Source organism: Gekko japonicus, unplaced genomic scaffold (genome assembly GCF_001447785.1).
Source record: "Gekko japonicus isolate JY-2015 unplaced genomic scaffold, Gekko_japonicus_V1.1 scaffold1515, whole genome shotgun sequence".
NCBI classification, from domain to species: Eukaryota; Metazoa; Chordata; class Lepidosauria; order Squamata; family Gekkonidae; genus Gekko; species Gekko japonicus.
In genome coordinates, this window is record NW_015166465.1 from 101,079 (window position 1) to 116,087 (window position 15,009).

The 15,009-nt window shown below is 51.7% G+C and overlaps 1 protein-coding gene across 1 annotated transcript in view; it reads left to right on the forward strand.

The window, feature by feature from the left end:
• The window catches only part of LGALS3 (lectin, galactoside-binding, soluble, 3), a 33,485-nt gene extending 18,909 nt beyond the window's left edge, over nucleotides 1-14,576 (forward strand). The window contains exons 2-7 of the mRNA XM_015412098.1: nucleotides 566-587; nucleotides 1,293-1,729; nucleotides 1,864-1,948; nucleotides 6,702-6,790; nucleotides 10,505-10,673; nucleotides 14,214-14,576. Coding sequence (XP_015267584.1) covers nucleotides 570-587; nucleotides 1,293-1,729; nucleotides 1,864-1,948; nucleotides 6,702-6,790; nucleotides 10,505-10,673; nucleotides 14,214-14,369 — 954 coding nt within the window. The 5' untranslated portion in view covers nucleotides 566-569 and the 3' untranslated portion in view covers nucleotides 14,370-14,576. The remainder of the gene's footprint in view (nucleotides 1-565; nucleotides 588-1,292; nucleotides 1,730-1,863; nucleotides 1,949-6,701; nucleotides 6,791-10,504; nucleotides 10,674-14,213) is intronic.
• Nucleotides 14,577-15,009: the final 433 nt, after the last annotated feature.

The window sequence follows — 15,009 nt, forward strand, 5'->3', positions numbered from 1 at the left end:
TGTGCGTCCCTCCATCAAAGCTTATAGATACACACCTGAACAGCACATGCAAGATTGCAACGGCACAGACATGTTGATGCAATAATTCAGAGCGAAGGGTGTCAGTTATCAGACACTGTTAAATAAACAAGATATAGCCAGAATGCTAATGTTTTAAGCATGTTTTTATTTTAAGTAAAAAAAAAACCAAACCTTTGTGTGTGTGTCCTTTATAAAGTTTATATCTCCACTACCTGGCATTACGTTTTATGACACACGTGGCCCGGCCCGACATGGTCTCCTTTGTGTCAGATCCGGCCCTCATAACGAATGAGTTTGACACCCCTGCTTTAAGGTGCAACACTGGACTCTTGCTCTTTTCTGCTGTGACAACTAACCTGTGAGGTGGGCAAAGGGTCAGAGTCGGTCCGAGATCACCCAGCGAGTTCCCCGGCTGAATGAGGATTTGAACACATGTCCCCAACTCAAGGCTCTTTCCTCCACCCTGCACCACTTTTGGGTCTAGTGAGATTTGGTTTTGGCCTGCCCTGTGCTAACTTGCTTTTGTCTTCTGTTTTGTTTCCAGGAAGATGTCTGACGGTCTTTCGGTAAGTGTCTGTTTCTGAAGTCCATTGGCTCTTGGGGTGCTGTGGTTTTTTTTTAGAAGTTGAGCACAATAGAGAGATATTTATAGATCCTATTATAAAGTCATATCCAAGGCGTGCTAGGGGGACTCTCCTCTCAATTATGTTGGCAGATAAAAACCGGAATGTAACTCGTATGGTGGCTACATTTGGTTGGTTAGCCTATTGTGTTAGGAGAAAGTGGAGGGACTGTATTGAACGGCCTGGATTTGATTTTATCTGAATTGTATTGGGATTTGTAAATGTTTTAACGTTTTAGTGTTTTATAACACACACTGCCACACGATATATTATTTTATTCTGGTAGCTGTTACATTAACTCTATTCGCTATATTATGGTCTTTGACCGCAATAAACATTCTATGCTATGCTATGCTGTGCTATGCTATGCTATTCTGTGCTATGCTATTCTAACGCTATTCTGTTCTGTTCTGTTCTGTTGAGGTTTATTTTTTCGAGGGGGGGGAAGCACATGGTCTGTTCAAGCTTGACCCGGACTGTATCTCTGTGCGCTCTAGAAGCCTTCAGGGCGTCCCGGGTTCCTTTTCGGTGGAGCGGAAAGCACCTGCCGTTCCGGGCGAAGCATTTTATGCCACTGGCTCAGCCGACGCAGATGTGCTGCTGGGAAATGAAGGGACATTGATAATATTGCTTTTGTCTCCTATGCAGCTCGCTGACGCCCTCTCTAACAACCCGGGGGCTCCCCCAGGCTACCCTGGCGCACAGCCCTGCGCATACCCCGGCGCATACCCCGGTGCACAGCCCGGCGCATACCCCGGCGCACAGCCCGGCGCATACCCCGGCGCACAGCCCGGCGCATACCCCGGCGCACAGCCCGGCGCATACCCCGGCGCACAGCCCGGCGCATACCCCGGCGCACAGCCCGGCGCATACCCCGGCGCACAGCCCGGCGCATACCCCGGCGCACAGCCCGGCGCATACCCCGGCGCACAGCCCGGCGCATACCCCGGCGCACAGCCCGGCGCATACCCCGGCGCACAGCCCGGCGCATACCCCGGCGCACAGCCCGGCGCATACCCCGGCGCACAGCCCGGCGCATACCCCGGCGCACAGCCCGGCGCATACCCCGGCGCACAGCCCGGCGCATACCCCGGCGCACAGCCCGGCGCATACCCCGGCGCACAGCCCGGCGCATACCCCGGCGCACAGCCCGGCGCATACCCCGGCGCACAGCCCGGCGCTCTTCCGACAACTCATCAGGGACCTCTCCCTCTGACACATCAGGAATGTATCCCGCTCCTGGGCAGCCATCAGGTGGCGGAGCACAACCGAACGCCCCAGCGAGTGCGCCTGCTGCTCCATTGGTAAGAAGCCTCTCTCTCCCCCTTTCTCTATAACAGGTCACCTAGCAAGTTACATGTAGAGTTCCAAGGAACGGAACCGATGGGGTCCCCCTTCTAGCCGTATCTGAAGACGTGAGCCGCGACTCACGAAAGCTCCTCCTCTGCCACGGCTTTTGTTAGTCTTGAAGGCGCTGCTGGACTCGGGCTCTTTTCTGCTGCTCCAGACAGACTAACATGGCCGCCTTGTCTTGATCTATCTGAAGAAGTGAGCCGTGACTCACAAAAATTCACTCCCGGCCGCAAATGTCATGAGTCTTGAAGGTGCTCCTGGACTCTGGCTCTTTCCTGCGGCTGTAGGCAGACTGACACCGTGGCCCATCTCGATCTGTAACAGGTTAGAAACGCTATCCGAGAGGCCCCCAACAGGGTGCCCGCGGGCACTCCAGCGCCCACCAGCACTTTCCTGGGTGCCCAGCGAGTGTTTTTAGAAGGTGGGTGGGTCGGATTCTGATCATTTTGCCAGTGTAAGAAAGTAGATGGGTCACAGTAAAAAAAACAACTAAGGCTAGCAGAGACCATGACAATATGGGCAGAATATATCAAGAAAATATCTCCATATGTTCCCCCAAGAGCGCTACAGTCGGGGTCGCAGCACCTACTGGTGGTTCCCGGCCCCAAGGACATCAAGCTGGCTGCAACCAGGGCCAGGGCTTTCTCGGCGGCGGCTCCTGTCTGGTGGAATGAGCTCCCAGAGCAGGTTCGGGCCCTGCGGGACCGGGCGCAGTTCCGCAGGGCCTGCAAGATGGAGCTCTTCCGCCAGGCCTTTGCATAGGAGCCGCCGCCGTCACTGTACCACCACCGAGTTGCCATCTTCGACGGTGGATTAGATCTGGAGGTGAGCCGGCCCTGGGCAGACGCCTAGTTAACCGAAGAATGTATGTTGTCAGGTTAGGTTGATGAATGGAACTCATATTGGATTAAGAAAAATTTAACATCAAGAGCACTGGCGTTTTAACTTTTGTTATGGCAATTGCCTCTGTTGTAGCCGCCCTGAGCCCGTTGGGGAGGGCAGGGTACAAATCTAATGAATAAATAAATATAAAATAAAAATAAATAAATATTTAAATAATTTTCAAATGAATCGTTTTCTGTCTTTAGTTACTTATTGTAGCTTAAGCAGACAGTTGTCTTCAGAAACAATGGCAAAAGCTTATTTTAACCAGTGCTAAGGACAAACAAAACTTGCGACTCAAGTACAGTTATGCGCATAAGCGACCGGACGTCTCACTGTGCAACAGTACAATGGGGAAAAAATCCAAATACTTGCTTAAACGTATAAATATGAAACAATGTTCAACTCAAAATTATTTTGACGAAAATTCCGGGTATTTTCCTCTTTGTTTCGAAGTATTCCTTAACAGATACGAAATAGAATTAATAATAATTCAATTTATTTGAAAAAATCATTTTAACGATATTTTCTTGATATATTCTGCGCATATTGTCACGGCACTCGCTAGTCATTTTGCCAGCGCACCAGCAGGCCTGGCACCAGTTGCCTGTGTAATACAGATCCGTCGATCCGTCCCAAGCCAATAAATACTCCACCATTGCCATCTATGCACCGTCACACCATCACCACCACTATCTGGTCCCTTTGGGGGTGCGAGGCGTCCCCGGCAGGAATAGGATGATAGATTTCGGGAATGTTACCGTTAGGATTAAGATCTACCCCATCTTGTGACAAATGGAGCACTGATGATTTTGTTACTGTATTTTACCGTTTTATATTATGTTTTTTTACTGTTTTATCCTTGGCACATGGTGCCCTTGTTAGCCGCCCTGAGCCTTCGGGGTAGGGCGGGACACAAATCTAAGGATAAACAAAAGATAAATAAATAAATCCAGCCCAAGCACACCTTCAGTGGTGCGCATCTGGGAGCAAACTGCATGTGGAGGAGACAGAAGAGAGATGGAGAGAGCGTTGCACTGAGGCAGAGGAGGAGGAAGGTTAGAGGAATCTTGGCATGGGGCCAGTGTTCCCTCTAAGCTGAGTTAGTGTGAGCCAGCTCACAGTTGTTTGGCCTCCAGCTCACAGATTTTTGTCTTCGCTCAGGAAGGATGGCTCCGGAGCCAATTAATTTATGTGGCAGCCAAATCGCTCGCTCACAAAGTGGAATTTTTGCTCACCAGACTCCACAGCTTAGAGGGAGCATTGCATGATGGGACCCATGGTCCCTCTAAGCTGAGTTAGTGTGAGCCAGCTCACAGTTTTTTAGCCTCTGGCTCAAATATTTTTTTCTTTGCTCAGGAAGGAGGGCTCCGGAGCAAACTAATTTAAGCAGTAGCCAAATCGCTCGCTCACAACTTTAATGCCAAGAGCTCACAAAGTAGAATTTTTGTTCACCATCCACAGCTTAGAGGGAGCGTTGCATGGGACCCATGTTTTCAAGCAGAGGCCAGATGGCCCCCTAACAGCAATGCTGATTCTGTGAACTGGGGCAGATCACAAGAAGGGGGGGGCAGGAAGAGTTGCCTCAGTGCTTAGTTCTCGTGGCCGTTTCTCACACGCCCAGGGAAATGCTGGCCGCCACTTTGAGGTCAGGAAGCCATTTTTCTCCAGGCCAGTTTGGCCAGGGATCCTGGAGGTTTTTTTTTTCTTTGCCCTCGTCTGGGCATGGAGCAGGGGTCACCGCGGGTGTGGAGGGGGAGGTATTTGTGAATTTCCTGCCTTGTGCAGGGGTTGGACTAGATGACCTTAGAGGTCCCTTCCAACTCTGATTCTAGGGGTCGGAGGGGCTACTGGCAGGAAGGGAGTAATTGTCTTTGGAACTCAAATTGCAAGCATCCCGCCTTGGTCCCCGGCTGGTGGTAGCCCGTTACCCTGGGGCAGTGAGGATTCACTCTTCGGAATTTTGTGGTTTGGCTTTGGACCAACTTGTCACCTGTGAGGATTGATGAGTAGTAGGCTAGGCTTAGAACAGATCAAAGATGAATAAGCAAGTGGGATTCCCTGCTGCGGGAAGTGGTGGCAGCTACAAGCATAGATGGCTTCAAGAGGGGATTGTAGAAACATCTGGAGCAGAGGTCCATCAGTGGATATTAGCCACAAGGAATAGATGGAACGCTATGTCTGGGGCAGTGGTGCTCTGTATTCTTAGTGCTGGGGGGACACAGTGGGGGGGGGTCCTGGAGTTCTGGCCCCCCTGGTGGACCTCCTGATGGCAGCTGGGTTTTGGCCACTGTGTGACCCAGAGCGTTGGATGGGATGAGCCACTGGCTGATCCAACATGAACATAAGAGAAGCCAATGTTGGGTCAGGCCAAAGGCCCATCCAGTCCAACACTCTGGGTCACACAGTGGCCAGAAATACTAGGTGCCATCAGGAGGTCTACCAGTAGGGACAGGACACTAGAAGCCCTCCCACTGTTGACCCCCCAAGCACCAAGAATATAGAGCATCGCTTGCCCCGGAGCCCCTATCTATACCTTGTGGCTAATAGCCACTGATGGACCTCTGCTCCACATGCTTATCTAATTCCCTCTTGAAGCCGTCCGTGCTTGTAGCCGCCGCCACCTCCTGTGGCAGTGAATTCCATGTGTTCATCACTCTTTGGGTGAAGGACTTCCTTTGCTCTATCCCACGCATAATCTTATAAACCTCGATCATGTCACCCCTCAGTCGTCGTTTCTCCAAGCTAAAGAGCCCTAAGCGCCTTAACCTTTCCTCATAGGGAAAGTGTTCCAACCCTTTTATCATTCGAGTTGCCCTTTTCTGCACTTTTTCCAAAGCTATAATATCCTTTTTAAGGTGTGGTGACCAGAACTGCACACAGTATTCCAGATGAGGTCGCACCATTGATTTATATAGCGGCATTATGATATTGGCTGATCTGTTTTCAGTACCCTTCCTAATAATCCCCAGCATAGCATTGGCCTTCTTTATTGCAGCCACACACTGTCTCTCCTATGTTCTCCTACATGGTTTCTCCTATGTTCTCATGTTCTAACTTTTGATGTGGCCCTGGCGTGCAGATCCCAAAAGCCACACCATGGGGCTATGTACAGAGAGGGGATTTTTCAGCACATCTGGGTGAGGGCCCCCCCCCCCCCCAGATTTGCAGAAAGATCTGAAAATGAGAAGGAGACGGAAATTTGACAGGGAGAGAGAGAAAACGATGACGCTCTGTTATGAGATCTCGGCCACTGTTTGGACTGTTGCTTAGCAACTCCATAATCAGGTGGTGGAAGCAGAGGAGAGGGTGAGACAGGCACCAGGAGGAGGGCAAGGCAGGCAGGCAGTAGTTTTGAGTGGGTGGCAAGCAAGGCAGCAGTGATGGAAGAGTAGCAAGGAAGGAAGACAAGGAGGTGGTATAGAAACGCAAGTGAGCAAGTGGTGATGGTAGGGGCAGGAGGGAAGTAAATTGGCAGAAGGAAGGCAGGAGGGAAGGAAGGTGGCAGGTATTGGTAAAGGCAGGAGGGGAGGAAGATTGCATGTGGAGGATGTTGCGGGAGGGCCGGGAGAAAGGCAGCTTGGGGGAAGGAAGCAGCAGGAAGAAGCAGGGACTAGCATGGGTGGGATTCCCCTTTCCCCGCGAGTCGCTCGTAGGTCCCATCTTGTGTGATTTTAATTGTTAATTACATCCGTCTCAGGAGTTAGAACGGAAATTATTTTAATGATCAAGGAAGCAACATGTGAGTCGACATCGTCAGCCATATGGTTCGAGACTGCTCTTTTGCATGGAAATAAATAAAATCTGTTTTGTTTTTTGCAGAAAGTCCCCTGTGAGGTCCCTCTGCACTCAGGGCTAGTACCTCGCTTGTTAATAACCATCGTCGGGACGGTGAACCAAAGGCCAAATAGGTAAGGATGCAAAGAAGGAGCCTTATCAGGTGGTTCCTGTAAGAGGCGATGGCAATCGTGGTGGGATAAGGAATCTGGATCATTGTCTCGCAATCTTTCTGCCATTGCAGAATATTTTCTTCCCCATTCCCAGTAGCAAGTGGATGCTGGCAGGTGTTGGTGCCGAGAGCTGCCCTGGGAAAGTCAAGGAATGAGTTGGATAAATGAAAGGATGTGCTCATGGCAGACAGCCAGCACCGTTCCACTCTGGTCCCTGAGAGCTGGTTTGGTGTAGCGGTTAAGTGCGTGGACTCTAATCTGGGAGAACCGGGTTTGATTCCCCAATCCTCCACTTGCAGCTGCTGGATGACCTTGGGCAAGCCATAGTTGTTTCAGAGCTGTTCTTGAAAAAGAGCAGTTTCTGTCAGAGCTCTCCCAGCCCCACCTGCCTCACAGGGTGTCTGTTGTGGGGAGGGGGAGGGAAAGGAGTTTGTAAGCTGCTCTGAGACTCCTTTGGGTAGTGAAGGGCGGGGTGTAAATCCAGTCTTTCCTTCCTTCCTGTTTGGTGTAGTGGTTAAGTGCATGGACTCTAATCTGGGAGCACCGGGTTTGATTCCCCACTCCTCCACTTGCACCTGGCTGGATGACCTTGGGCAAGCCGTAGTTCTGGTAAGAGCTGTTCTTGAAAAAAGAGCAGTTTCTGTCAGAGTTCTCTCAGCCCCACCTGCCTCACAGGGTGTCTGTTGCGGGGAGGGGGAGGGAAAGGAGTTTGTAAGCCGCTCTGAGACTCCCTTGGGTAGTGAAGGGTGGGGTATAAATCCAATCTCATTTCTTCTTCTACCTCACAGGGTGTCTGTTGTGGGGAGGGGGAGGGAAAGGAGTTTGTAAGCCGCTCTGAGACTTCCTTGGGTAGTGAAGGGCGGGGTATAAATCCAATCTCTTCTCTTCTTCTCCTCCTTCCGTAGCCTTTTAAAGGTACTCGAAAAGGTTGCAGTTCCTTTAACCAGTGTTCTTTACGGGCCGTAGAATAAGGTTAGAATCCAGGGGCCCCTTTAAGGCCAACAATGTTTTTATTCAAGATGTGAGCTTTCCCGCGCGTGCACACCTCGCCAGACGATGCAATGGAATTACATATCATAGTTGTATACATAGGCGGCTTGTTAAATTAGCGTGCAACATCGCGAGAATATATATATTTTTAAGCAGATTGAAAGAAGGACAAGCCATTGAACTCTCAACTTTATTCTATTGCTTCAGACCAATATGGCTGGGTACCTATTCTTTGCAGACCGTGTAAGCAATGGCACCACCTGCTGGTGGCTAATGAGATAATCACACAAGTCCCCGGCGCCAGTGTTCCCTCTAAGCTGAGTGAGTGTGAGCCAGCTCACAGTTTTTTTAGCCTCCAGCTCACACGTTTGTCGTAGCTCAGGAAGGGAGTGCTCCAGAGAGCAGACTAATTGATGCAGCAGCCAGATGGCTCGCTCACAAAGGAGAGTTTTTGCTCACGAGGCTCCACGGCTTAGAGGGAGGATTCCGCAATGTCTTTGCATACTGTTCATACTGGGGCGAGAGTGAGTTATTTTATTTACATTAACCGTAGTCCGCCTTCCTCAGGGACCCAAGGCAGATTACGCAGAGTGAGTCAATACGATCGACAGGATGGGACATTCAATGATCAACGCATTAGGATTTTAGAAGTCCGGAACCACCAGGAAGAAAATGAAGCGTTTGTAAGCGCTTCCGATTTATGGGGACCCTACGAATTAATGACCTCCAAATGTCCTATCCTCAGCAGCCTTGCTTGGTTCTCGCAAACTGAGGGCCACGGCTTCCTTGAATCGCTCCACCTACTAGAGAGCCAGTTTGGTGTAGTGGTTAGAAGCATGGACTCTAATCTGGGAGAACTGGGTTTGATTCCACACTCCTCCACATGCAGCTGTTGGTGTGACCTTGGGTCAGTCACAAGTTCTTTCAGAGCTGTTCTCTCGGGGGCAGTCCTCGGCAGAGCTCTCTCAGCCCCGCCTACCTCACATGCTGTCTGTTGTGGGGAGGGGAAGGGAAAGGATATTGTAAGCCGCTCTGAGACTCCTTTGGGTAGGGAAGGGCGGGGTATAAATCCGATCTCTTCTTCTACTTGACTCAATCCATCTTGAGTAAATTACCTACTCAGAGGGGCCGTGGCTCAGTGGTAGAGCATCTGCTTTATATGCAGAAAGTCACAGGTCCAATCTCTGGCATCTCCAGCTAAAAGAGTCAGGCAGTAGGTGATGGGAAAGACCTTTGCCTGAGACCCTGGAGAGCGGCAAGAGACTACTGACCTCGATGGACCGAGGGTCTGATTCAGTAGAAGGCAGCTTCATGTGTACATCTCATGCTAGGGCTGGAGACTTTCCAGATAATTTAGTCACTGCCAGGGTTCATTTCCTGCCGGAGCACATCGGAGCAGCGCTCTGGCAGTAAGGAGCTCAGGGGCCACTCCCCAGCTGCCTGGGGGGATTTAAATGCCTTTTTTCCCCTTCCCCAGATGGGGAAGGGAAAGAAAGGCATTTTAAACATGCCTGGGTTCCCTGCCCGGTCTTGGGAAGATCAGGCAGGGAACCCCAGGCATGCTTGCATGCCTGCCCTTTGCCAGGAGGTGTGGCATATGCAAATGAGCTATGCAAATGAGCTCCTGCACCTCTTTTTCTAGGAAATGACCCCTGGTCACTGCAATATACGTCTCTGATTACCAAAGTCCCCCCCTTGCCCTGAGCAATACTTGCCCAATTTTGGCATTGTCTCGTTCTCCGCGGCCCTGTAAGGAGGGACAAGTGAAAATTCAAGAGCCAATCCGATGCTTGCTTTTACATTCCGTGGATATTACAACTTTGGGTGGTTGGGACTTCGCATTGGCATGGCATCTTCGGGGGGGGACAGGGTTGGTTGCCAACCTCCAGCTGGGGCTCCGGAGACCACCGGGAATTACAACCAGTCTCCATACTAGAGATCAGTTCCCCGGGAGGAAATGGCCGCTTCAGAGGGCAAACCCTATGGCATACCATCGATTCGAGGTGAAACCCCTTGCCGGACTCTCCCACCCGCAGGCCCCACCCCCAAATCACCGGGAATTCAGCTGGCTGCAGTTTGCAGCCCTGTGTGGCAACCGGGCTACTTCCCAGGTGAAGCTGCTACAGGGCACAGAAATAGGGTTGCCAAGCCCCAGGTGGCACTGAAGAAGAAGAAGAGATTGGATTTCTACCCCGCCCTTCACTACCCAAAGGAGCCTCAGAGCGTCTTCCAGTCTCCTTTCCCTTCCCCTCCCAGTGGGGCTGAGAGAGCTCTTTCGAGGACTGCCCTTGAGAGAACAGCTCTGAGAGAACTTGTGACTGACCCAAGGTCACCCCAGCATCTGCATGCGGAGGAGTGGGGAATCAGACCCGGCTCTCCCAGATTAAGAGTCCGCCCTCCCGCTATTACAATTGATCTCCAAATGACAGAGGTCAGTTCTCCCGGAGAAAATTGTGGCTTTGGAGGGTGGAGTCTATAGCATTTTACCCTGCTGATGGTCCCCAAACCCCGCCGTCTCCTGGATCCACCCCCCAAAGTCTCCAGGTATTTCCCAACTGATCCTTCAGGGCAGCGTTTTTGCCTTGCTTGCGTCATAGCGTTTGGGCTTTTAAAAATGTCGAGAGGCTGCCTGGCTCTCCTGGTACATCGGGCTGGTGACGAGAAATATCTTGCTGCTCGTTCCAGATTTCAGGTGGACTTCAAGAAAGGGAATGACATCGCCCTCCACTTCAACCCCCGCTTCAACGAGGACAACAAGAAAGTCATTGTGTGCAACACCATGCTCTACAACAACTGGGGGAAGGAGGAACGCATGGCCCCCCGGTTCCCTTTTGAGGCCGGGAAACCTTTCAAGGTAATTTCGAAAACAAAACCTTCTCCTTCCCCTTCCCCAAACCGTGTCCTTCCTCCAGGAAACTTGGGGGTGGCGCACATGCATCTCCCTCCCCCACTGTATCCTCACAACAGCCCTGTGAGGTAGGCAAGGTCGTGCGCGGCTGGCCCAAAGTCCCCCCCCCGTGAGCTGAATGGTGGTCTGAACCCGCGTCTCCCAAAACTCGCTTTGACACACAATCTCCTACCCCACTCGTTCCGTCTCCCAAGACGAGCGCGCCACTAGAAACAGGTTAGTTGTAAAGCCAAGTAGTAGGACATATCAGTTTGGAAAAATCAAAACTCTCTTAACCCATTTTTTTTTAATTTTACATCTGTAAAACCCTCTGTCTTCCTTTTTTAAGTTTGGAAATTTGACCAGTCTATTAAAAAAGAAAGGGAAAAGAGTTGGTCAACTAACTCAAATATCGGTCGTGGTATCTTTAAAGCGTTGATCTGGGCTTCCTTGGTGGTCGCCCATCGCAGTACTGAGCAGGGTCAAACCTGCTTCGCTTCCAAGATCTGACCAGATTTGGCTAGGCTGGTCTATGCGTGTCAAGGGGAGAGATGTTCAGAGGTAGTTTTCCATCGCCTGCCTCTGCGTAGCAACCCTGGACTTCCTTGGTGGTCTCCCATCCAAGTGCTCACCAGGGTCGATGCAGGATAGCTTCCCAGATCAGGGTAGGCTGGGCTATGTAGGTCAAGGCATGAGACCAACAGAGGTGCTTTGCCATCGCATGCCTCTGCGTAGCAACCCTGGACTTCCTTGGTGGTCTCCCATCCAAGTGCTCACCAGGGTCGATGCAGCATAGCTTCCAAGATCTGACCAGATCAGGGTAGGCTGGGCCATGCAGGTCAAGGCAGGAGATGACTAGCGGTGGTTTAGCTGTTGCCTGCCTCTGCACAGCAACACCGAACTTCCTCGGTGGTCTCCCAGCCAAGCACTAACCAGGGCCAAATCTGCTTTGCTTCCGAAATCCGATGATATTCGGCTAGCCTGCGCCATCTCGGTCAAGGCAAGAGACGTTCAGGGGTGGTTTGCCACTGCCTGCCTCTGCGTAGCAACCCTGGACTCCCTTGGCGGTCTCCCATCCAAGCACTAACCAGGGCCAAACCTACTTTGCTTCCGAAATCCGATGATATTCGGCTAGCCTGCGCCATCTCGGTCAAGGCAAGAGACGTTCAGGGGTGGTTTGCCACTGCCTGCCTCTGCGTGGCAACCGTGGACTCCCTTGGCGGTCTCCCACCCAAGGACTAACCAGGGCCGACCCTGCTTGGCTTCTGAGATCTGATGAGATCCATCTATCCTGGGCCATCCAGATCAGGGAAGAGACAGGGGTGGTTTGCCACTGCCTGTCTCTGCGTGGCAACCCTGGACTCCCTTGGCGGTCTCCCACCCAAGGACTAACCAGGGCCGACCCTGCTTGGCTTCTGAGATCTGATGAGATCCATCTATCCTGGGCCATCCAGATCAGGGAAGAGACAGGGGTGGTTTGCCACTGCCTGCCTCTGCGTAGCAACCCTGGACTCCCTTGGCGGTCTCCCTAAAGTAATTCACTATTTATCACCTTTAACGATAGTGGGGAAAGCTTCTATATGTGGGTGTTGTTCATTGAACTAGTCATCTTTGGTGTGATTCTGGAGCAGACATTAAAGCAAAGATACTGAGCCCATAAAGACAAGTAATGTTAGAGCGGGGGTCCCCAACCTTTTTCAGCCCGCAAGCACCTTTGGAATACTGACACGGCGTGGTGGGCACAGCGACAAAATGGCTGCTAGAAAATGGCCGCTGCTGGAGGCAGAGCCAGCCACATAACGATTGGCACAGCTTTAATGTCAGCCACACGGCGTAGGTCCTTGTGCTGTGGTGGCAGCTGCTGCCAAAGCGACATCCGCCCACTTCCTAAAGACACTCTGCGGGCCCCTGAAAAGGTGGTGGTGGTGGTGGGCACCCCGTTGGGGACCCGTTTCAGAGGCTAGGTTGGGATTGGGAACAGTCTCCTCTTTGGAGACTCCTGCAAGTCCTAACAGTCTAGCTCTGCTGCTCTGCCGGTCTGCCCAAGAACGTCTGCACCGCTTACCTGTCCCAGGGTCAACGCTGTCGGGAAGCAGAGTTCTCTTTCCCCTGCAGCATCACAGCACACTCGTGTACCTCCTGGGGTTTCCCCCCGGCTTCCCTTCGACCTTTCAAAAATCCACTTCCCTGTGATGTTGTGGGAATGGCCAAGTCGAGATGGCGGCCATTTCCCTGTCCTCACGGTGGCCGTTTCTCCTCCCCGAAACACACACACTTGTTCAGTCACACAGTCGGATCCGACTCTTAGCGACCCCATGGACCACATCACGCCAGGCCCTTTAAGCTTGAGCTTCAGTCTCTGGCCTTCTAGGTGTCAGGATCCACAGCACGACAATGAAGTACACGCTTCTAGGAAGTTTTTACTTTATTTGAAAAGCCATTGATGCAGTAACGTGAACACTGTTAGGAATGGTGGGTTACCTATGCGCATAATAGGATATAGGGCATTCCCCCCCCCCGCCCAAGTGCTACCCAATTAGATGGGCTCCCGCGCGCGGGAATTTGGCAGAAGCACTAACTGCCCCGAAACTGGGAAAGAAAAAACCTTCCCACGAAACCTAGACACACCAACTCCTCCAGTGACCTTGAAAGATACGCCTTACAGCTCGGATGCAATTAAGCCCATGGGAAGGAATGCAAAGCAATTAGAAATATACATCCCACTCATGGCAGCCATAGCTGACACTAGGGAACAGTCAGGGTTGATTTCTTTTAGGACTGACTGATTCGATCTCCCGGCAGTCCAAGGGGGACTCTCTCTCTCTCTCTCACACACACAGACACACACACGGGGTTGTTCTTTTAGAAAACTTGTCAATTTCATATGGCTGTATCGATTGCAATTACCCCCTTACTGTTTTTTCAAAATGTCTCTAAACCCTTTTTGTTGCGGAGATATAAGGGGAAAGGCAGATCTTTGCCACAGAAGGGCTAGAGAGCTTAAAAAAAAAAGCTGGGAATTAACAGAACCCGCTACATTTGTTGTTACGTTGGTATAATGACATATGAAATTGATTTTTTTTAAAAGACTCGGCTCAGGGGAGGGGCAGGTCCGCCCTGTGTTGGCAATGGGGAAAGCTGCACAGGGCTGTTCCTGTGTGTGGAAGCCATGCGCACTGCCCCTGCACAATCTTGTGTGTGCTCTGCCCTGACTTGGATGGCCCAGGCAAGCCCGATCTGGTCAGATCTCGGAAGCTAAGCAGGGCCGACTCTGGCAAGTACTTCGGAGGGGAGACCTCCTTGGAATACCAGAGGCCGGAGGCAGGGGCAGGCTGTATTCAGCCACCTCTCTGAATACCCTCCAGGCCCCCAGTAGGGGTCAGCCACCAGAGGTCGCCATGACTTCCAGGTGCGCACGCCCACCTGCACATATAAATAATTTAAAAAAGAAATCATGTGTGTGCTTCTTGGTATTGAACGCCGGCATTCCCTTTTCTCTTTCCCCAGATCCAGATCTTGTGTGAAGCCGATCACTTGAAGGTCGCCGTCAACGATGCCCACCTGCTGCAGTACAACCACCGCATCCGAGAGCTGAACCAGATCACCAAGCTCTGCGTGGCTGGTGACGTCAGCCTCACCAGCATCACCCCGACCATGATCTAACGTCTGGCGCCCCGCGGCTTCGTGCTCCGTCTGCGTGTTAAAGCAGGCTGTCTTACGGAAGCTCCCAGCCCCCCATTAAGTTTGTAGGCAAAAATCATAAATAAATGTGGGGGTCAAGCCAAAGGAAAGTTGACTGTTCTGTGTTCCGTTCGTGGTCACGTAAGCGGGCGATGCAATAAAATAGACAACATTTAAAACCACAATAAAACCCATACAGTAATCAAGGTGCTCTGATCTTCCTATGTAAGTCACTCAAGATAGGAAAAAACCCAACTCGGCGGCCAGCTTTCTCAATAGCGTGGTCTCCCGCAGCGCTGTTCTATGCGCTTCTGCCAGGCGATGCTTGCACCCCCATGATAGGGGCAGACGATGGAGCACGACCACGATGGTGGGATAGTGGCGGCGGCTCCTACTCAAAAGCCTGGCGGAAGAGCTCCGTCTTACAGGCCCTGCAGAACTGCACAAGGTCCCGCAGGGCCCGGATCTCCTCCGGGAGCTCATTCCACCAGGTGGGAGCCGCCACCGAAAACGCCCTGGCCCTAGTAGGGGCAAACTTAACCTCTCGGGGGCCTGGAACTTCCAGGAGATGGAGGCTCCCCGATCGTAGTGCTCTTGGGGGAACATACAGGGAGTGGCGGTC